The 24017-nt window shown below is 39.4% G+C and overlaps 1 protein-coding gene across 1 annotated transcript; it reads left to right on the forward strand.

Moving 5' to 3' along the window:
* The first annotated feature begins 2729 nt into the window (after window positions 1-2729).
* On the forward strand, window positions 2730-23102 carry htatsf1.S (HIV-1 Tat specific factor 1 S homeolog). The gene is given in 9 exon segments (NM_001089621.1): window positions 2730-3076; window positions 5682-5892; window positions 8765-8812; window positions 8910-9064; window positions 10321-10484; window positions 10698-10800; window positions 19364-19453; window positions 20911-21048; window positions 22428-23102. Coding segments are annotated over 9 exon segments (1359 nt in total). The 5' UTR covers window positions 2730-2908; the 3' UTR covers window positions 22710-23102.
* The last annotated feature ends 915 nt before the right edge of the window (window positions 23103-24017 follow it).

The following is a 24017-nucleotide window of genomic DNA, read 5'->3' on the forward strand; positions in this document are numbered from 1 at the left end:
GAAGGACAGGGGATGATGAAGAATGAAAGTTTTTCTTGATGCAGCGCCCCAACTTGTACAGATAGTTCCGCCGTGAACTTTGTGACGAATTCAAACTCCAGGGGTTTGTCATCTATGGCGGTAATTCGCAGGGGTGAAGACAATGGAAGCAGGGGAATCTTCATGCGTTCGGCAAAAAAGGCATCCATGAAATTGCCATCCGCTCCGGAGTCGAGGAAGGCCCTTTCGAAGATAGACTTACTTGCCAGGTGAATCTGCAAAGGAAGGAGAAGTCTGCGTGAATTTTCTTGATACTTCTCCTGAGGTCCTCGAGTGATGCCCCCTACATGAGAAACCTGAGACATACCTCGGGGTACAAAACTCTTGGCTTTGGCAGGACAGGCGTTGGCAAAATGGGAATGCCCACCACAGTATAAACAGAGACCTGCCATACGTCTTCGGAGTCTTTCCTGCTCGGAGAGGCGAGTCTTTCCTACTTGCATAGGTTCCTCCAAGGGAGACGTCGACACATGAGTCACAGGAACAGCGGGTGTTTGCAGAATCGGCCTTTGAAAGCGAGGGGCCAACATGGGAGAAAATCGTCTGCTGCGCTCTCTCTCCACCTGGTGCTCTCTGAGACGAGTGTCCACCTTAATGGATAGAGCGATCAGCCCTTCCAGGGTGTCAGGAGTCTCTCTGGAGACGAGATCATCTTTGATGCGGATGGATAGGCCTTGGTAGTATACAGCCTTGTAAGCGTCATCACACCAGGAAGTCTCCGCCATCAGTGTTCGGAAGTCTATAGCATACTCATTGACACTGCGGCTTCCCTGCCGGAGCTGCAAGAGACGGCCAGGGGCGTTCGTAACCCGACCTGGAGCATCAAAGACTTTACGAAAAGCTTGGAGAAAGTCTTTAACATCAAAAGTCAGCGGGGAATTCTTCTCCCAAAGAGACGTTGCCCACTCCAGTGGCTTGCCTTCCAATCGAGACATCACATACCCCACCTTGGAACGCTCACTTGGAAACTGTGTGGGTTGGAACTCAAATTGAATTTGGCATTGCGTGGCAAATCCCCTGCAGGCTTGTGGGTCCCCACTGAAACGAGGGGGAGGTGGAATGCGAGGCTCACCTGTCGGGTAGCTTGTGTTCGTAGGGGCTGCCGCCATGGGGGGATCTCCAGTAGGTGGAGCAGTGGAGGGCGCAGAAGGCACTTGAGCTAGCAGGACATCGAGTGCTTGCCCAATGCGAACCTGCTGGTTTTCGTAGTCCTCCATGCGGGATGCCAGTCCGCGGAGCGCTCGTCCGACATGAGGTGTGGCTTCCTCAGAAGGATCCATGGCCCGAAAATAATGTCAGGGAGCCGGGAGCCCCCTCTGGGGAGTAGTCTGGATCTAGGAGGAAGCCCCTCACGAGGAATCAGGGTCGTGGTATCCAGGGGTAAGGCAAGAGAATAATCAAAGTCCAGGCACAGGTCAAAAGACAGGCAGAATACAAACAAAGTCCAAGGCCAGGCAGGGGGTCAATGGCAGGCAGAGAATCAGCGAAGTCCAGGTCCAGGCAAGGGGTCACAACAAGGAATCAGGCAGATAAGCAGAGGAAACAGCAAGGGAACCCAGGAATACTCAGGGAACAGAATCCTATTTTCGGGCGCCATCTTGGCGCCTCAGGCGTCCTTTTATATTCGAATTTGGCGCCCTTGCGCCAGCGTCAGCGCGCCCGCCGCGCCGCGCTGACGTCACGGCGCCGGAACCCACGTGGGTTGCCTGGGCGCCGCCATTTTGGATTCTTCGCCGCCGGGAGCGGACGCGACTCCTCGCGCTCCCGGCGGTCTTGACACCTATGCATAACCGTATTATTACTAACATATATTTATAAACACCGACATATTCCACAGAATTGTACAATATATGCAAAAACATGCAGAAGATGAAGAGGACCCTGCCCAAAAGAGTTTACAGTAAATGCAGGAGATTTTGATCAGATTTTGTGGGTCAGGTTTGATCTTGCCATTAAACAGCACAAGATTTGGTAGGATGCTACTAGACCTGATCCCCTAGATGGAAGGGGTCTTTTGTTCATGTGTTAATGTCCGACAATCAATATATTTCAATAAGCAAAAAAGACTTTCCAATACTTTTAGTTTTTATCTAGTCTGATGAAGACGCAGCATGTTGCTTTCCCATCAGACAGGTGTGTCGTGTCGGACAGCGAATGTTACTTGTGGTTTACCCATCAGATCTTTGTATCACTCCTATTATATTTTAACCTGTGTGGCTACATCCCACTTGTAGGATGCATTTTGTGCATCCCACACCATCCTACAACATCCTACAACATCTCCCATGGAACTTAGCCCTACACATTTCCTTTTTATATTATGCATCTGGTTAAAAAAAGTGGGAGTCAGCGACGCCCACTTGAAAGCTGCAGAGTCAGAAGAAAAAGGCAAATAACGATAAAAAAATAAATTATGAAAACCAATTGTAAAGTTGCTTAGCACTGGCCGTTCTAGGACATAATAAAAGTTACCTTAAAGGTGAACCACCCCTTTAACTTAAACTAGCCATCGTGCAATTTCTAAATATTACTTTTTGAGCAACATATTACGATTCTCACTCCTTATCTGGATACACGAAGCCTTCCTTATCTGCCTGTTAGTCGCCGCTCTTATCTCATTAGCACATCTGTAGTTACCCTGAGACGCGGTCTACGCATGCGTAGAAAAAACCCCGAAGCGCACGCACGGAGCGCTGTTGGTTTTCGGCCGTCAAAGTTTACGCGCACGCACGTTTACGAAAAGCATCTGCGCACGCGCACTAGCAACCGGGGAAAGTAATCCTGTAATACTCCTGTAAGATACAGTTTTGTTGCTTGGGGGTTGTTTCAGTTCTCAGTCGGCTTTTGCAGATTCACTTCAACCGGGGGAATGTGTGACGACACGGGATCGAACGAGGCCTTTTATGAGCAGTTACGACTTCAGGAGCTGTATGGAGAACGGGAAGCGGGAGATGGTCAGGATCCTTACACGTTCCGGGACCCTAGTGATGGCACCGAGTATGAGTGGGACGTGGAGAAGAAGGCCTGGTTCCCAAAAGTAAGGGGAAGATTGTGCAAATCGTTATACAATGCTGGTTTCTTACATTGAATTATTCCCAAGCAAGTGAAGGCCTTTCAGATGTTGTACTACAACTCCCAGTGTCCCTCTGTCGGCAGCATGTGAGATTGGAGGCCTCACACTACCCATGTGTGCTGCATGAACCTTAGCATTTATGCCTTAAAGGAACAGTAACACCAACACTTACAATATTTTAAAGGAATGACATTATAATGTAGTGTTGCACAGCTATGGTAAAACTGATGTTTTTGCTTCAGAAGCACTACTATAGTTTATATAAAGAAACTGCTGTGTAGCCATGGGGGCAGCCGTTCAAGCACAGGATACACAGTAGATAAGAGATACGTTCTTGAGAATCCCATTGTATACTACAGAGCTTATCTGATATCTGCTGTGTATCCTGTGCCTTTTTTCAGCTTTGAATGGCTGCCCCCATGGCCACACAACAGCTTGTTTATATAAACTATAGTAGTGTTTCAGTGTAGGGCAACAGTACATTATATTTCAATTACTTTAAAGGGTTTGTTCATCTTCAAACAACTAGTTGTATTCAGATAGATCACCAGAAATAACTTTTTTTTAATGACTTTCTACTTTTTATTTGTGACCGTTTTTCTAATATTTTCTAAACTGTTCTAAATGGATACATTTAGTTCATACATTTCTTATATTTGTCCCTGTTGAGCAGAATCTCTCGGTAGAGTCCTGCGTGGGTCCATTTTTTGGGACCCGTACCCGACCCGTACCTGCAACCAACATTCTTACTCGCTACCCGACCTACCCGCAAGTACCTTATCCGCAACCCGGACCCGTGATCCGCTGACCATCAAGAATCAGGAAGTGCTGTCATTGTAAACCGGAAGTGAGGTCATCGGAAGTAGCCGTGACCAGAAAAAAGGAGTAAATATCGCTATTGAGAAGGCCCGCGGCCCGACTCACAAACCCGCAGAACCGCCGACCAGCGTCTTTACCCGCACCCAGAACTTCTCCCCTCAACCCGCAAGGTACCGCAGGTTTTTGCGGATAACCCGCGGGTACACGACCCGCTGCAGGACTCTATCTCTGGGTTTCATTACAGGCAGTTGTTAGAATTCATACAATAGTTGCTAATACTCCAGAGATGCTGCTGAGAAATGTATCAACTAAATGTTGCAAAATTGTAACCATTTAGAGTCTGCACCTGAATTACTGAGCTGTCAGACTCAAACACCAGAGACAGGAACATTTAACTTTAAACTTAGATTTTGGAAAAACAGTAAAAAAATAAAGGAAAGTAATTGAAAAAAAGTGGAGAACAATCTAAAAACAACTGAATTGAAAAAAAGTGTTTTGAAGGTGAACAACCCCTTTAATACACTTTAATTTTTTGGTGCTCCTGTTTCTAAACTTCGGGTTGTCTGCAAACACATTTTAAAGGGAATATGAAATATACTTACTGCCTGGATTAAACCATTGCTCTTTATAACGCTTACTGAGGAACAGTTCTCAACATCCACCTTCTGTACAAGCCAACAGTATACGAGTTATACCTAATAAACTGTCGGTTGGGCTGCCTTGGTACAATATTTACTTTTTCCTTAGCCTTATGATCCAGTGCAACATCAGCCGTTCTGTTGCAAGGTTTGACAGTAGGTTTTCTGCATCAGTGTGGGATCAAAAATGGGCACCAGATAATGGTTTTATGTCCCCATTACGAATATAAATATGGCCCTTTGGGTGACTGAAGCAGTTACAGTACGCTATTGTTACCACTCCTTAACTGATATATAAGTTTCTATGTAGCAATGCCTGAAAATAGCAAACACCCACCTAATTAAACATACACAGTTGCTCAGCAGGTAGCAATTCTGCCTTGCACTGCTGGTGTTCTGCAAGGAATTTGTATGTCCTATCTATGTCTGTGTAGGTTTCCTTCAGGTCCTCCAGTTTCCTGATTTCCTTTTTCCCTGATTAAATTGATCCTTCTGAGTGTAAATGTGAGCTGACTGTAAACTCTGCTGGGGTAACAACTCATGTGATTGATGCTGTGTAAGTGCCGTGTAAATGTATTGGTGATGTATAAATAACAATAACCCCTAAATTTGACCAAACTGCTTAACTTTCTTTTGTCAGCACATCGTCTTTTGATCCTAATTCTAACTAATACAAAAAATCCTAAACACTACTTGTTGTTTTCAATATTTACAGCATTTGTTTGTTATATTTGCCTATACAGAACCAACAGGAATACATTTTTCAAACAGCGCCAGTGCATGTACTGTATGTTCTAATACCCAGAGATAATAATAAGTGGCTGTAGAGCAAGTTGACTATATGCTTGTATTATTCCAAACCATATTTTGCAAATATATCCGTGTAATTCAACGTGCAAAACGTTAAAGGCTTTAGGTTGCATTTTGAAAAATGCAGACTGATACACTAAAATCAAAGAGGTGTAGCCTTTTTGCCATACTCACTCGTTTTACTGGGCCAGAATTTTGTTGCAGTAGTTCTAGTCTCTGGCTTATTCTTTTATGTGATTTTGTACAGTGGTGGTATAGTCTGTATTTTTCCAATATTTTTTTTACTTTTTGTTTTTTAATAGATAACAGAAGACTTTTTGGCTATGTACCATGCAAACTATGGTGTAGACACAGGGGGTACAGACAATGCTCTTAATACAGATGCTACAAAAACCAAGGAAATGCCAGTCTCCAGCGAAGCACAAGAAAAAAAGAAACCTAAAGAAGAGCAGAAGCTGCAAACTGAGCAAGGGGAACCCAAAGCAAAAGGAGAAAAAAGAAAAGCAGACCCAGGTAAAGTAACCATAAGCCTTATAGAGACAGGTGGTGTATTTTCCATCAGTGCTTTTTTTAGTCTGTGGAGAAAGTAAGAACCTGGCTATGCTTTCTTTTTTGTGTTTGTCTCTGCTATCCAGCTCTAAAATCATAAGATACAGGGAAGCCCCAGTTTACGTTTTTAAGGGGACCAGGAAAAAATGATGTAAAATCAGGCAAATGTGCTAAAGCAATTTTCTCTTCAAGTACTGAAAGTATATAAGCACAGGAGTCTGTTTTACTTTGAGAAACAATAATCTGTTAATTACAAGGGTTAAGCATTGCAGCGATAATGTTATACTATGGGTGGCATGTGCAAGGCTTCTCTGTCACATACACAACATAAAGCAATAAGTGATTGGTGCAGGACTGTATAAGGGGCAGACTAATTGGAATTGACCATTTACAGGCACATTCATGGCAAAATATACATCTTGTTGGTAGGTTAAACCTCCTTATTTCACTAATAATAATATTTGCAGAGGACAAATTGCAATTTTTGGGAACACCAAGACAAAATTTTGATGTAAAATCCGGGAAAACATTATTTAAAATCAGGGAATTGCAATCATTGAAATGCATTGTACATTGGTGCGATAACAAATAAAAAATGTAAAATGTGGGAAAACTTAAAATCAGGGTACTTAAAATTGAGGTTCCACTGTATAACGCAACCCATACCTCAAATCTTTAACTGTGATTTAGCTGTGATTCAGCTTTTTTCAAGTCCTTTTGTATTTGCACCCAAGGCAAAGATGCTAGTTGTTGCACTCCACTTTCCATCTTTACCCAAAACTGGTTCCTTTTTGGCCTTTTCCTTTTCTAGGCCTTGGTGTTGACGGTTACAATAGAAGTTTGAATAGGGTATAACCATGAAAGTAAACGTAATAAAATAACTGCAAGAGAAATGGCCAGGAACACTGCAGAGGTATAATGCAGCACCTTCTACAAAAAAACACTGTCTACAAAAAAAAAAAGAGGCACATGAAATGGAATGTTACAATGCCGAGTCTTTTGTTAAATGGCCACTGTATCATTAGAAACATTAGCCATAATCTTAAATATTAAAGATACATCAAAGTTGTTTATAGTGCATTATGTGCCTTGTGTGCTCATTCGTTTCTGCTTTTCGAAGTTGACAACCATGATAGTTATAGACTGAGGAGAGATTGTCTGAAACACTTTGATTAGCTTATTGTCGAAAGGATACAATTAAGCAAAGCTGAGTTTGTCTGGGCAATGCACAAATATTCTGAGCACCTTTGCTTTGGCATCAGTTACTTTGTGATGGATTTAGGGCCGTAATGTGCGGGGAAACAAGGAGAGATTGGACCTCTTTTGCTAATCTTGAGGGATGCCCTTGTGTCTTCTTAAAAGATCTGCCAGTGCGTAAGGTATCAGATATTTTTTTTAATATAGTCCCCTAATATATTTATTCTCAGTGATCGTTGTACTGGGATCCTGGGTATAATTCCAGCCAGGGTGCTATTTGCAAGGAACTGTATTTTTTTCAAATGCTTTCTTCCCATACTCCAAAAACATACAGGTAGTTAAAATTGCAACACAAAATATTAAAGGAACCTCAACGCTATATATAACATGTATTATTACCATCTGTGCACCTGATGCAGCTCCTTTGAATACTTTTGTTGCAGAGTATCACGTGTGCCAACAGTCTGTGGGGTCTGCACCACTATTGCGCGTTTAGTGTGAATATTGGGTTGTGCAGCTACGTTTACAAATACAGTAACATGCATGGTATTGAATACAGGTATGGGATCTGTTATCTGGAAAGCCATTATCCAGAATGCTCCAAATTATGGAAAGACCGTCTCCCATAGACTCCATTATAATCAAATAATCCGGATATTTAAAAATTATTTCCTTTTTCTCTGTAATAATAAAACAGCACCTTGTACTTGTTCCAAATGAAGATCTAAATCGAAATAAATGAAGATCCTTATTGGAAGCAAAACCTGCCTGTTGGGTTTATTTAATGTTTACATGGTATTCTAGTAGATTTAGGGGCACATTTACTATAGGTCGAATATCGAGGGTTAATTAACCTTCAATATTCGACCATCGAAGTAAAATCCTTCGACTAAGAAGTCGAAGGATTTACCGCATTTAGTTCAATCGAACGATCGAAGGAAAAATCGTTCGATCATTTTTTCCTTCGATCGAAGGATTTTAATCCATCGATCGAACAATTTTCCTTCGATCAGAAATTACTTAGAAAGCCTATGGGGAAGGTCCCCATAGGCTAGCATTGGTGCTTGGTAGGTTTTAAGTGGCGAAGTAGGTAGTCAAAGTTTTTTTTTTTTTAAAGAGACAGTACTTCGACTATCGATACAGATTTTTAATGGTTTAGCATTCAGATCAGACATATAGTTTCTGTCCAGCTTGAAGTGTCGCCCTACATAATGGTGTAGGTTTGTTTGTTCAGATGCTTTAACTTGTCTTTTATCAAATTCACAGTTACAATTAATCTACATTTTGTTGCAGATTGATAGAACAATGTAACATTTTATATAAAGCTAGGCTGTGTTTGGCTTTGAAATATCAAATAAGGGCATGCCCCTTTTTTTTCTAATGTTCTTCCACATAGAGAAAAATACTTAAATGTAACATTGATTGCCACTACATTCTTTTGATTTTCTAACATTTATGCTTTTTTTTTTACTGTTTTGTACGATTTATACTATTGTGACACTATTATCTACATTTATTTGAACAAATGGAGTTTAAAATAATGGGTAAAACTGAGAATATTATTCTAAAACATAGTTTGAAGCATAATTGTATCAGTTGTTTTGGTAATAATTAGCATGTTTTTTCATTTACTTTACAGGATGGTTTAATGTTGAAGAACAGAGAAACACTAATGTTTATGTGACAGGTAGGAAACGTTTTTACCATGGGCTCATACTTGATGAGAAAAAGTGTTTTATTTTTATTGCAATATCTGATTTTTTTTGTATATATGTCCTTTGTAGGGCTTCCTCCTGACACTACAAATGAAGAATTTGCTGAGATTATGTCTAAGTGTGGTATTATAATGCGTGATCCACATTCTGAGGATTATAAAATAAAGTTGTACAAAGACAGAGAAGGAAACCTGAAAGGGGATGGGCTATGTTGTTATCTCAAAGTAAGTTATTTTTTTTTTGTTTTGTTTTTTTTTCTTATGTGCCTTGTACTCCCATACTTAACATAAGGTCTTTATTATTTCTTGAGCTAAACATGAAAATTAAAGCTACTCGACTAGACAGGGAAACTAAAGCTACTCCATGTTTGATTTTTGCAAGGTAGATAATTATTTTACTGGTACAGAACACCGTACATAATAGACTTTGGCTAACAAATGGTTAACAAAAAAGGGAGAAGGGTTTGTATAATGCTAATCTATCTACTTTGCAAACACTAAACAGAGTTTTGGTGTCTGTCTGCCCTATACTCTCTGTGTGTGCCCTATGTTCCCTGTGTGTGTGTCATACTCTGCCTGTCCTATGCCCCCTGTGTGTGTCATACTCTGCCTGCCCTATGTTCCCTGTGTGTGTCATACTTTGCCTGCCATATGCTCCCTGTGTGTGCCATACTCTGCCTGCCCTTTGCTCCCTGTGTGTGCCATACTCTGCCTGCCCTATCTTCCCTGTTTGCCATACTCTACCTGCCCTATGTTCCCCGAGAGTGCCATACTCTGCCTGCCATATGCTCCCTTTGTGCGCCACACTCTTTCTCCCCCTATGCTCCCTGTGTGTGCCATACTCTGCCTCCCCTATGGTACCTGTGTTTAATTATGTGCTGGAGGGGTTGCTGTGCTATCCACAGGGGAGGAGGAGGCGCGGCGGCATATGGATTTAAGTGTATGTTTTAATATGACTTAAAATGCTTAAAATGAGTGATATGCACCTGCAGTGAGCACCAACCATTTGGTTTTTTGGTGTGCTACCACGATTACTGTGGACATTGGCTTAAAAGTTCTTGTGGTAACATGGGTGTGGTTTAAAAACAGGGAGAGGTCAAGCTTCCCCTAGCTTCCATTATCAGCCCTCCACCACGTAGGCCATAAACAATCCAGCTCTTTGTACCACAGAAGTTAGACTGCATTTGCTATGGACTCATGGACTGAAAGTTCCACTGCTCTCATCAGGCTGAGAGGCGGATCCACTCTGTGCCCCATCCATTTGAATTGCTCCCGCTTGTGTACATTCACACGCAGTGGAATGGAGGTTGGCCTTTGCGTATTTGGGCTGACCTCTGCTGTGTGTGAGTGCACACAAGTAGAAGCAATTCAAAAAAAGAACATTGCAGGCTGAGAAGGAAGAACCTTCAGCCTGTGTGCCCATAGCCTTAGACTGGACATTAGAATGTAATATAGTTAACAATGCTCTCTTATTCCTGTAGAGAGAATCTGTGGAACTTGCTTTGAAGCTTCTTGATGAGTATGAGATAAGAGGTTACAAGTTGCGTGTGGAAAATGCAAAGTTTCAACTGAAGGGGGCGTATGATGCCACCAAAAAGAAGAAGAAATGCAAAGACTACAGGAAGAAGATGTCTATGCAGCAAAAGTGTGTACTTCTATTAAGTCTGATTGCCCCCCCCCAACTGATGCTTATTGCTATATTTAACCTCTCATAACATACAGAATTAAATGTTTAACTGCCAGAACATTGTTTTAGCATATAGGAGTATAGTTGGACAATGGGTAAATAATATACAGGTGGATATCTGGTGGATATTAATTTCCATTAAACTTATATGCAGTTGATTTATTTATTTAGACAACTGGACTGGAGGCCCGAAAAGAAGGCAAATGATGCATCACGAATGAGATTTGAAAGGGTTGTAATTATCAAAAATATGTTTCACCCAAAAGACTTTGAGGTAAGGAAAACATACTTGTTTTTTTTTTTTTATGGTTTTCTTATAACTTGGTATGTGAATAGTAATTTGCACTATTAAACAAAGGTACACAGACCAACTGCAACACATACAGCACTCAGTAGAGTGGATTTACATATAGGAGTAGAAAGGCTTGCTTATCCAAAATGCGCACTTCCCAAAAAATATGGTTTCTTTTGGTCAACATATTTTTCTTGCCTTTACCCCTCATAAAATGCAGGATTTTGAACAGTAGCCAAAGTGACAGCTATGAAACTTTATTTTAACTGGTTTTATTTTTGGATCTTACACACCACATAATTTGGTAATCCTATATGTACTGGACATCAATCCTATATGTGTTGGACATGAATTTTTGGATGTCTTGCTATCTAAATTTGCTAGAATACTACTATGGATTTTTGATCTATACAAGTCAGGAATTCATATTCATAAAATGAATACATATTTGGTGTTTGTGCTTAGGTAACAAAACAATGTAATTTAAAAAAATATAAATGAAATTGAGTGCGAACTTTTCTAAACCATGGAGAATTGTTTATATGCCCCTCTTTCTTATATTACCAGTTTGTAAACGGATATTTCTAATCTGAATTAGTCTATTGGGTTATTTAATACGTTATTGGTACTCTATGGAATGCCATAATTCCTTGTCCAAATACTTCTTTGCACTAATATAAAATAACACACTATAGCCTGATATACGCAGGGCCATTGCACACAGGTTACAAAAAGATTTCACCCCCTGACTTTAGACATGCACAATTAATATCAGAAAAATCCCAGAGAAAGGCGTCTCACCACTGGGAATGTAAATTTAAACACATTTTATTTATTTATTTAAACCATAAAAACACACAAGTATTAAAAATATCAGGATAGCAGTGATGAGGTGAAAAGTTGCTCTATTATATTATCTAAATGAAGGTTAAATCCAAATTATCCCCCCAATTATTAAAGTACCCAGGTATTAAAATGGGATTCAAAATGATTCCCAAATAGATGTGCAAGTGAACAATAAAGCATGCTTATGTAGAAAGTATAATAGTTGCCATACAGCATAATTACCAAAGTGGTTAACTTACGTTAACAGCCTACTACAGCAACCACTGGCACCGCAAAATCACCGGAACCTCACCTATTTACTGCCATTAAGAACTTGCCCCAATGTGCATTTTGCCCAAAGCTTTTTTTAAAGAGGATAGTGTCACAAGCTATCAGAAACCTTAAATAGGAGTTTTTTGCGCCATATAATAAACTGCCGCACCCGGCTCTCCGCAAAAGCGAGACATGGTCTACGGATGTCTAATCAAAAGCCTCCTTTCAAAACCATACACATAGATACGCTCTTCAGTTTCAAACCTCACGATAACAGCGGAAATTCCATATGTAACAAGGGAGGTCACTCTTCATCTGAATACACTCGTCACCAAACTAAAGGGCAACTAAACCAGATGCAAGCAACTTCCAAGATTGAATACCCAAAATTGAATACCCAAAGTCACTGCCCTCCCAAAATACACACATTTGTTTGAAAATATAACCAAACAATCAATGTAATATATAATGAAAAAAGAAAGGAAAAAAACCCATAAAAACACAGTGAAAGTTAATTCCTCATTTAAGCCACTTTAAGAGACTTACCGCAGTTTCCAGTCTAAAAATCCACCGGCTCTCAGAAGTCCGTTCTAAATTCCCACGCTGACTTCCACAGGATACTTTTTCCAATCCCAACACCCTCATCAAATCCTCCAGAGAGTTATGATGGTGAAAAAAATGTGCCGAAAGTAGTCATAGATGTCTCTTGTCTTTTTGTTCTTTACTAAAATTTCTCAATCTCACCTCATAGTTTCTGATGGCACCAGCATCCTCACCCAAGTTTTCCTGGTATTTGACAACATAGATGAACCCACAAGGGCACTTTATGGCATAAATTGGCCATTGTGTACGACAATTAAAGGAGAATTAAACCCATTTGTAAAAAACAGAGTACCCCCCACCCCAGGTAGACCTCCCTTCCTACCTCCCCCCCCCCCAGGCTTACTGCCCCCCCCCCTCGGGGAAATGCTCCATACTTTATACTTACCCCTCTGCGCAGTATCTGTCAGCGCAGTTCCACACATTCATCTTCCGGCTCCTCTGTAAGCTGAGTGGGGGATCGGTATTTCGGCGCATGCGCAGTTGGAGCAGTTTGCCGGTTTGCGACAACTGCACATGTGCGAAATTACACGGAAATTGACGATCTCTCAGTCATCTTACCGAGGACATGGAAGATTGGAAGGTTACCCAATCGTACCCAGGGGCCAATTTTACAATTGCCACAAAAATAAGTCCTGCTGAAAGCGGCTATGTTTACAATTTCAGTATGCTCGGTTGTGGTGAAATATGTAATAGATACAAGAGTATATTAAAGGGATCCTGTCATCAGAAAACATGTTTTTTTCAAAACGCATCAGTTAATAGTGCTACTCCAGCAGAATTCTGCACTGAAATCCATTTCTCAAAAGAACAAACAGATTTTTTTATATTCAATTTTGAAATCTGACAAGGGGCTAGACATTTTGTCAATTTCCCAGCTGCCCCCAGTCATGTGACTTGTGCCTGCACTTTAGGAGAGAAATGCTTTCTGGCAGGCTGCTGTTTTTCCTTCTCAATGTAACTGGAGGAGTCTCAGTGGGACATGGGTTTTTACTGTTGAGTGTTGTTCTTATATCTACCAGGCAGCTGTTATCTTGTGTTAGGGAGCTGCTATCTGGTTACCTTCCCATTGTTCTTTTGTTTTGGCTGCTGGGGGGGGAGGGAGGGGGGTGATATCACTCCAACTTGCAGTACAGCAGTAAAGAGTGATTGAAGTTTATCAGAGCACAAGTCACATGACTTTGGGCAGCTGGGAAATTGACAAAATGTCTAGCCCCATGTCTGATTTCAAAATTAAATATAAATTATGAGAAATGGATTTCAGTGCAGAATTCTGCTGGAGCAGCACTATTAACTGATTCATTTTGAAAAAAATGTTTTCCCCATAACAGTATCCCTTTGAACTCTTATGGTCTTTTTTTGCCATTACACACAGGGGACTGAGATTTTTTTTAGCAATTAGTAGTTGTTAACCTGTACTCATACTCGAAGGCCTGTGCCTAGGGTGGAAGTTTGAATGAGAGGAAGCCTCCTTATGAAATACATATTTATTCCACCAAGCATGCTGCAAGGCTGTCTACCTGATTAAAGCAGGTGGTCTGTTATTTTGGAAATCATTTTAATATGAAATTGCAGTTTAAACATTATTTTGATGGTATGCCCATCTGCATTTGCAAAAGGGGATACTGTTCCTTTTAATTGTGTCTTATCTAAATAGTCACAAACATAAATTCTCCACTAGATGGCGTATCAGTTAAAAAAAGAAAAAATACAACTTCAGCATTCTGCAGTTCAGAATCATATTCCTAGATGCAGGGGTTGTACATTCCCTCGTGTTATTAACATTAAACTGTTACACGCAATGCTAGACACATCTTGAAAAAATAATGGATAACTGGTATTCATGATTCAGCTGTTAGAAGGTTCTGGGAGTTAAAATGCAAGAGCTGAATACCAAAGCGGGTATCAAAGTGCTATTAATGCCATATAGTGATTAAGCTGTCCCACAGCTACTGTCCCTTCCTGTATGCTAAGATCCCACTGCTACTATAAGCACAACAATTCTCCACAAACATAACAGGGGAATGTCACTAAGCTTTCCTGCTCTTCCTACATACCACTGCCCTTGTGGGGTGCCCAGGGGAGTTAGCCCTCCTAAGACACTATTAACAATAGAGCTGTTGGCAACATAGTTCCTACCTCTATGTACTTGTTGTTCGTGCCTTTTATCCTGGTGCTTCCCTGAGTAAAATGTTGTCATATTACCGGTAGTTAGCCATAGTTCCAAAAGCATGTACAATAGCAAATCATTCACTCCCAAATTTTTCATTCGTTGACCCTCAAGCTGTTTTTTGGGGTCTAGCTAGGAGATTAAATCAACTTTCTACCCAAATCTGTACCTAACTGGCCAAAGTACCTTCTACGTTTGGCAATCACTGCTTTAAATAAAATGTTAGCTCAGTGTGTTGTTATGAAGCAAATATGATAAAGATGTAGGTACACTTATACACTGCACACTATAAAAATAAAAAAGTTGTATTTTAACAAAACTGCAGTATGAAGAATTTAATTTCTCTAGTTGATATATATAAATTGAATTGCCCCTAAATAATGCATTAGTCTTAAACATATCACAGAAATTAGAATCTGGGGGAAGCCACACAAGTTTGAACACCTCAACCGCCCGCTCAAGACTTTGTGTCCATGGCATGATGTGTGTTTGTGATAAACATATAAATAGGTACAAGATCCATTATCCGGAAACCTGTTATCCAGAAAACTATGGGAATTAGAGGAAGGCCATCTCCCCTAGACGCAATTTTAAACAAATAATCTTTTAAAAAATTATTTCCTTTATCTTTCTAAACATAAGACCATACATTGAATTTGATCCCATCTAAGCTACAATTAATCCTTACTGGTGGCAAAACAAACATAATGTGTTTTTTTTTTTAAGTAGATGTGGCTATGAGACTTAATTAAGGAGATCCAAATTATGGAAAGATCCAAACCCTTATCCAAAAATCCCAGGTCCATCTGGATAACAGGTCTCTTATCTGTATTTGCTTGCAGATGAAAGGCTGGTTGAGAAGAAGTTGGTGAGCAATTTTAACCATATGAAGATGGAGATATAAAAAAATAGTGGGTCCCAGATCAGGTATTAACTCACCACAACCAGGAACAGGCCCAGGTTGAGCAACCATACTGCTTGACCATCTGGTCATATCTGGCAGATCCGCGGGCTGTTTCTAAAGATAATTTTGTAGTCTTGAGGGCAGATTTATCTATATATATCTATAATTTGAGTTCATGCGAGTTTTCTAAAACTCCCATGAACTCGAAATTCGACCAATCTAAATCTATTAAAAAAAAAAAAATCTAATTTTCGGGTGTATAGGATCGACCCGCAAACTGAAAAGAATTAGAATTAAATTTGATTAGACTTTTTCAAATTCAATTTGAGTTTTTTCTGTGCAAAAAAACTCTGATGTCGGGGAAGTTGCAAACAACTCCAAATTGATCCCAGGATGTCTTCCATAGTCTAAAACAGCAATGCGGCAGGTTTTAGGTGGCGAATAGTCGAATTAGAGTTCTTGAAGGGCCAGAGTATGATAAATCTCGAAAATCAAATTAGACTTTTTACAAACTCGAATCAAATTTTTATCAATTCCCTAGTCGAATTTGACAGTTTTGGCAATAAAAAAAAACTCATTCGAATTTTCACTTTGACCTTTGATAAATTTGGCCATTGGTGTAATGCTGGTGGATCGACCCGGTTTATTAAGAAAATTTCAGCCATTTATTTTTCAGTTCTGATTTAGAAGTCTGGATCTTGAGAGATATACTTATCATTTGGTTAAAGTACGATATGATAAAATATCCTAGTGACCTGCGGGCTAATGGATTTTATTGGTTGGATTAAATTGTGATATATGCAGTCATTTAAAGGTTTACTACAGTCTGACTATATACAAAGGGAATCCAGGTCATTGATTACATCCATTTAATATAGTCTGTACCTTTTGTGATTATTCATCTTAAATAATTATGAATGAGGTTACTGGTCTTAAATAATTGTTGCAACTGTTTAATTCATTAAAAAAAATTCAGTGATGGCAGTTCAAAGTGATTTCTGGATTTGCAAGTACCAGTCCAACCAGATTATTTTATATTTTTATGACCCTCAGGAATGTGGGTAGGGCAGCCTGTTTAACTTCCAGTTGTCTAGGGCTGCTAATTAGAAATTATGAAGTAGGTGCTCCATTTCCTAACGCTGAATTGCATTGCAGTCCTGTATTTGGGTATCTATGGCCAACAGTTAATTATCTGTCAGGTATTTATTACAGCTGTGGGTTTTGATGACGAAGAATAATTTGGTTCTCTGTTTGCGACACAGTCTGTAAATTCCCCTAAGCAGATTTCAGTTTACATGCCACTGGCTAGGAGAACCTGGGAGGCAAGGGGTTAACAAGGTGTGTAGTCTTTTTGTAAAAATATTTCAAATAGTTTGAAGAAGTGTTTATTATCTTACTGAAAAGCTAAATGCTGCTATCATTTGTCATCTTTCCAATCTCTCTAACTAAAAATGTTTTGTTTTCTCTGCTGAAGAAACATTTTATTCTTCTGTATGTTTTTTTAGCACTGGCATCTACAGAACAACTTAAATCTCTCCTTGTAAAAGCTAATTCCAACCTTCTAACCCAGTCCTTATTAACCTTTTGCTCCCCACGTCCAATAGTTGGAATGTGCAGAAGTTTGCCATCAGTGCTAGCCAATCCTAGACATTTCTTTGACATAGTCTGCAGCCATATTTGGTTATTCCACTGAGTACAGCTTGGTTATCCATATGATGAGGCACATGGTGCATGTATATACATATAATACACAAAAGCCATGAATATCCTGTAAATTATAGCCTTATAAACGGTGAGTTCTGATGTCATCAGTTATAAACGGTGAGTTCTGATGTCATTTCTGTCACATGACTCACTGAAACTTGTGTATTATAATAAATAAAGTACCCCCAGTTGCAAAATATGAGGATATTAGAAGTTACCTCGGAGTTCCATGTTCGGCCTCGTGTTTTTATATGGTCATGAAACTCCTCGGTAACTTATAATATCCTTATATTTTACAAAAGGGGGTACTTTATTCACTATATATTGTTCAAATCATGTAAACAAAACTTCACTCATTAGAAGCAGCTACCAAAAATGCTATACAAATTTACAGTAAGCATTTGCAAAGAGTCCTTCTGGTGTCCCTTTGGTCAAGAGAGCCTTGCCTTCTTGCGTCCCTGAGTTCAAGAGCACCTCGCCTTCTGGCGTCCCTGAGTTCAAGAGCACCTCGCCTTCTGGCGTCCCTGCGGTCAAGAGCGCCTCGCCTTCTGGCGTCCCTGCGGTCAAGAGCACCTCGCCTTCTTTACTAATCCAAACTAAGATATAATGAATCCTTAGCTGATGCAAAACCAGCCTATTGGGTTTATTTAATGTTTATATAATTTTCTAGTAGACTTAAGGTCTACCCCAGGTCCCAAGCATTTTGGATAACAGGTCCCATACCTGTAGTTCTTGTATCTGAGAAATATTCTTTATAAAGCATTTATCAGTACCTATAGAATGATACACTTTATATTATAATTCTTTATAATACAAAGGCCCTGGATAGAATTTAAAGGTTAAGTAAACTTTTTAGCATACCTCTTTCATTACATTCAGTCTATGTTTCCATACTAAGAAGCTCAAAACTGCATCTTGTTCCAGTGTAATAACAAAAAAACAACAGTTGCTTGGTGAATTAAAAAAAAAAAAATATATATACTACAGGTATGAGACCTGTTATCCAGAATGCTCATTACCTGGGGTTTTCCGGATAACGGATCTTTAATCATATAAATATTAAATAAACCCAATAGGCTGGTTTGCTTCCAATAAGGACAAGCTACTGTTTTATTATTACAGAAAAAAAGGAAATCATTTTTAAAGATTAGAATATTTGGATAAAATGGCGTCTATGGGAGACAGCCATTCGTAATTCTGAGCTTCCTGGGTAACTGTTTCCGGATAACGGATCCCATACCTGTACTGCCATTGTGACTTTTTTGTTGTAATTTAATATTCGGCAGCATACAAGTAAATACACACCTTTTGCAACTGACTCTTATTGGGCCAGTTAAAGTAGATATAGCACAAGTTCTAGGTATTAGCAGTTGCCCTTATACTTTCTGAATTTAGAAATATTGTGTGAGAATTTCGTCCATCTCTGGGAAACCTATTCCTTTAAAGGAATTGTTCAGTGTAAAAATAAAAACTGGGTAAATAAATAGGCTGTGCAAAATAAAAAATGTTTCTAATATAGTTAGTTAGCCAAAAATGCAATGTATAAAGGCTGAAGTGATTTGATGTATAACATGTCAGTCAGAACACTACTTCCTGCTTTTCAGCTCTCTTGGTTTACACTGACTGGTTACCCTGGTTACCAGGCAGTAACCAATCAGAGACTTGAGGGGGGGCCACATGGGGTCATTTCTGTTGCTTTTGAATCTGAGCTGAATGCTGAGGATCAATTGCAAACTTACTGAACAGAAATGTACCATGTGGCCCCCCTTCAAGTCGCTGACTAACTCAGAGTTATAGAGCTGAAAAGCAGGAAGTTGGATTCTGGCTGTTTTATTAGACATCCAGTCACTCCAGCCTTTATACATTACATTTTTGGCTAACTAACTATATTAGAAACATTTTTTATTTTGCACAGCCTATTTACACAGTTTTTATTTTCACACTGAACTATTCCTTTAAACTGAATATACATCATATCACATAGCTACAGCACATATTTGAAAACTTTCCTGTTAAATAAACACCAAATTATAGTTCTTTGTGTTTATACAACATTTCCTTTTTCACAGGAAGATCCTTTGGTATTAAATGAAATCCGAGAAGATCTTAGATCTGAATGTGAAAAATTTGGCCAAGTGAAGAAACTCTTGATATTTGATGTAAGTTGTTTGGTATTGGTTTCATTTTACTTTTCTGATATAAGCTCAGTTTAAAAGTAGTCTTTATCTTACTGTGCTTGCTCTAACAATAGCTATCTGCAAGCTTTATCTAGGATTGATTTTAGCACATCTTTTTAACATCTTTTTTTTTTACCCATGCATAGATCTTTAGGTTCAGGGCACGCGCTCAGATTCGGGGAAATTAGTTGCCCGGTGACTAATCTCCTCTTTTACGGGGTTACTATTCTCTCTGAACTCGCCTTTTTCCGGCTAGAATGTAGATCGCCGGCTGGATGGTACTCGGATCGCTTTGTTTACCGTGGAAACTTCTGGCGACTTCGGAAAATGAAGCGCTCAGAGTGCCATCCTGCCGGCGATTTACATTCTAGCCGACGGGAGGCAGTTGGGTAGATTAGTCCCCCCGAAGAAGAGAATTTGTCGCCGGGCGACTAATCTCCCCGAATCTGAGAGTGCACCCTGACCCTAAGAGGCACATCACGTCACACATTTGTATAACTTATTGTCTTGTATATAAAATAGGTGTCTTTTGAATAATGTGGTCTGTTGTGTAAAGGATTTCCATGGCAACCCTTCCGGTGTATGCAACATTAAATGGCAGGATTCTCTTAGCAGTGTGCATGTATTTTCAAAGTAATACGATCTTCTGTGTAACAGAACATGTGTAAAAGACGTAGGAATGCACCAAATCCACTATTTTGGGATTTGGTGAAATCCTTCATGAAAGATTAGGCTGAATACTGAACCGAATCCAAAACCTAATTTGCTTATTCAAATTACGACCGTAATGGGCCAAAAAGAACTGCGTGCGCATCGCGTGATTAAAATAATTTTTACGTCTGAGCTACAGATTTTAAGGAATTGGTTCAGCAAGCAACTTAAGTTTGGGGGTGTGTGTGTGTATATATATATATATATATATATATATATATATATATATATATATATATATATATATATATATATATATATATATATATATATATATATATATATATATATATATATATTAGGGATGCACCGAATCCACTTTTTTGGGTTCGGCCGAATCCTTCGTGAAAGATTCGGCCGAATACCGAACCCAACCCTAATTTGCATATGCAAATTAGGGGTGGGAAGGGGAAAACATTTTTTACTTCCTTGTATTCTGACAAAAAGTCATGCAATTTCCCTCCCGCCCCTAATTTGCATATGCAAATTAGGATTCGGTTCGGCTGAGCAGAAGGATTCGGCCGAATCCGACTGTTGGCAAACACCAGAAAGGGGAAAGTCCAATATTTGAAAGAAGACAAGCTATTGGAGATTGCAATGGCATAAATCTTTTCATTGTCAACGGTTGGTTGTTTCTCTGACCTGGTACTGTCCATTGCAAAAACGACATCAGTTATAGCCTACATTTTTGCTAGGCATTCTTGTCAGTTATTTCTATTTTTCTCTAGCAACATCCTGATGGAGTGGCCTCTGTGGCATTCAAAGAAGCAAACGAAGGCGACCTTTGCATACAGGCTCTGAATGGGCGCTGGTTTGGTGGCCGTCAGCTTGCTGTGGAACCATGGGATGGGGTAACTGATTATCAGGTAAGATTGAATACTTGTATGTGTTTTCCTGGGTTGTACTTGAATCTACATTTCAAACTCTCAAAGGAAAACTATACTATACTAGTCAGGTGATCTCTGAGGCAGCACAGAGAATATCCTAAACATGGGGATCAAGGGAAAAGATGTAAAAGTGTAATATACACTTAAATATATATTCTTTAATATGTCACTTAATATGATCTGTTACTTAAGTATTCATTTTGTGGGTATAGTTTTCCTTTAAAGGAAAATTCAACCCGTTTCATAAAAAAACCCTACCCTACGTAGACCCCCCCTCCCGTAACTTTTTACTTACCCCCTGGTGCAGATTCTGTCCTCGGGAGTTCACGGCCGCCATCTTATTTTTTTCCGAAAAATTTTCAATTTTTTGTGACCTTGTAACAATAAGCAGTACACTCTGATATGACCGATGATTTATGGTTACTAAAAAGGATGCTTGATTTTATTTATTTGCAATAAATGTACAGAGAAGACTTAATTGACAGTCTGCTACCTGAAAATCTGGGTTTTATAGTACAACATTATTTATATGTCTGTCTGCAACTGCATTAACCCTTCCCTTTTCTTATGTATATTTCAGTAATTTTTTTGTTTACATATATTGATGTGTTGCTGAAAACTGGCTATTATAGCTGACCACTATTCTAATGGGTGTCTGCTGTGTGTTTTCTGTGAGTCACCCTTGTATATTTTGATAATGATAATACTATAACATTGATGATCTCTGACCTGTGCCCTCTACTTCTGCTTGGTGCTGTTTTTATTATTATGATGCTTGATAAAAATATGGTGTAGGTTAGTTTTACAAGCATGCAATATTAAGAAATGTACAAAACAAGTTTGGTGTATTTAACAGTATGTATATGGTCAGGACACACGCGTGCGCACAGACACACAGAGGCACACAGACACAGAGGCACACAGGCACACAGGCACACAGACACACACAGAGGCACACAGAGGCACACAGAGGCACACACACACACACACAGAGGCACACACACACACACACAGAGGCACACACACACACACAGAGGCGCACACACACACACACACACAGAGGCACACACACACACACACACACAGAGGCACACACACACACACACACACAGAGGCACACACACACACACACACACAGAGGCACACACACACACACACACACACACACACACACAGGCACACACACACAGGCACAATATATTTTTCTTTTACCATGACAATCAATAGACCAGTGTCTTCATTAAAAGTTTTCAAGTAAGTGAACCATTTTTTTATTTTAACGACTGTTCCCCATTTTAAAAAATAATTGGTTTTCATAAAAAAAAACCCACCTCACAACTAAATGTTTCTTATGACAGATTGAAGAAACATCTCGAGAAAGAGAAGAAAGGTTAAAAGGCTGGGAGAACTTCCTGGTTGGCAGTGAGGATAAAAAATCGGAGAGTGATGGGACCCCTTCAAATAATAAACAGTCAGTGGAAAACAATGACAATGGCAGCACATCAGAATTTAACAAGGAAAACAATGTTCATCAGGCAGAAAATGTTCAGACTGCTCTTCCCCAAGATGATGCTCAGTCAACTGATAGTGATATTGGTAGCAGTGATGAAGAGAGTGAAAAAAACAAAGGACAGTCATAATGTTAATGGCTGCATGCGTTTTAGCTTTTTCTTGTGGTTTTTATTTGTAATGTTGGGGTGAACCAAGTGTGATACCTGTCTATATGCGTCTCATCATCACATCTTCGAAATAAGCGCTCATTGACGTTTGGGGGTAAAAAATAGAACAGACCCACAAAGATTTTGCGCAACTATTTCCAACATTTCATAGCCGTACATGAAACTAGAAAAATCTGTGTGTGTGTAAGAAAGTTTGGCCTGGATTTTTTGTACAGCCTACTAGATGAAGTTGTTTCAGGCATATCTGGAATCAAATATGTACATCTGTTTTCAAGTTCTAGACTTAAATCATTTTGTTTATATCTGTTGAAAAAAAAAAAGTAGGCTTCACTGAAATGCTTCTGCACTGAAAAACGAATGCCTTTGTGTCTTTATTATATGTACAAACCTTTAAGAACTAGTTCACTTTTTTTGTAGCAAAGTTGCATCAAAAATAAATGCTCTTTGTTTGTTGTAAATTTTTCTGGTGCAGCTATATTTCCATTAAATTATTTGATAAAGGGCAAGTTTCTTTACAAAGACCCAGATAGATTTCTTACGGGATTATGTGCTAGAGAGCACTTGTAGCATGCTTCCCCTTGTGCGCATCTATCTCTTAAATTCAATCAAGTAGGTTAGGCTAATCTACAGTGCCTTGCTCTGGGGGTATTTTCCACATTTTGTTGTGTTCTAAACTGGAATAAAAATAGATTCAACTGGCATTTTTTCATTAAGATTTATACAATATGCAGTAATGCAAATTATTTTTTACTATGACACAAAACTTAAAGTGCAAAAAAAAATGCAAAAGTATTCACCCCAAGTCGACATTTAGTAGAATCGCCTTTTGCTCTAGGTACATTATATTGAGTAAGACTTAAGCAGCTTTACCTATCTGTATCCTGCCATATTTGCCATTCCTAATTGAGAATCTCTATCAGGCTGAATGGGAACCAAAGGTGAACAAAAAAGGAAGAGAGAGGAGCGACCCTTTACAGTTGCACTAACCGACTATTTGTCTCGAATTTCTCTTAGATGAGTGAAACACACGGCTCCCAGGTCCGCTGTGATAGCGATCGGTATTGAGCCTAATTGGCTTTTATGAGGACATGTCTGCTATATAGGCGGCACCTAATAGAGTGGGTATGAGGCTAATGGTCTATGATTCCCTTGCATTCGATAACTCTGTAGCCTCCCACCACCAATAGCTCACCCTCCCACCGATCATTATCCCATTTAAAGTACATTTCTTATGCCCTACCTATGAAATCATTGTGATTGTGAGTGGTT

The sequence above is a fragment of the Xenopus laevis genome, chromosome 8S (genome assembly GCF_017654675.1).
Source record: "Xenopus laevis strain J_2021 chromosome 8S, Xenopus_laevis_v10.1, whole genome shotgun sequence".
In the NCBI taxonomy this organism is placed as follows: Eukaryota; Metazoa; Chordata; class Amphibia; order Anura; family Pipidae; genus Xenopus; species Xenopus laevis.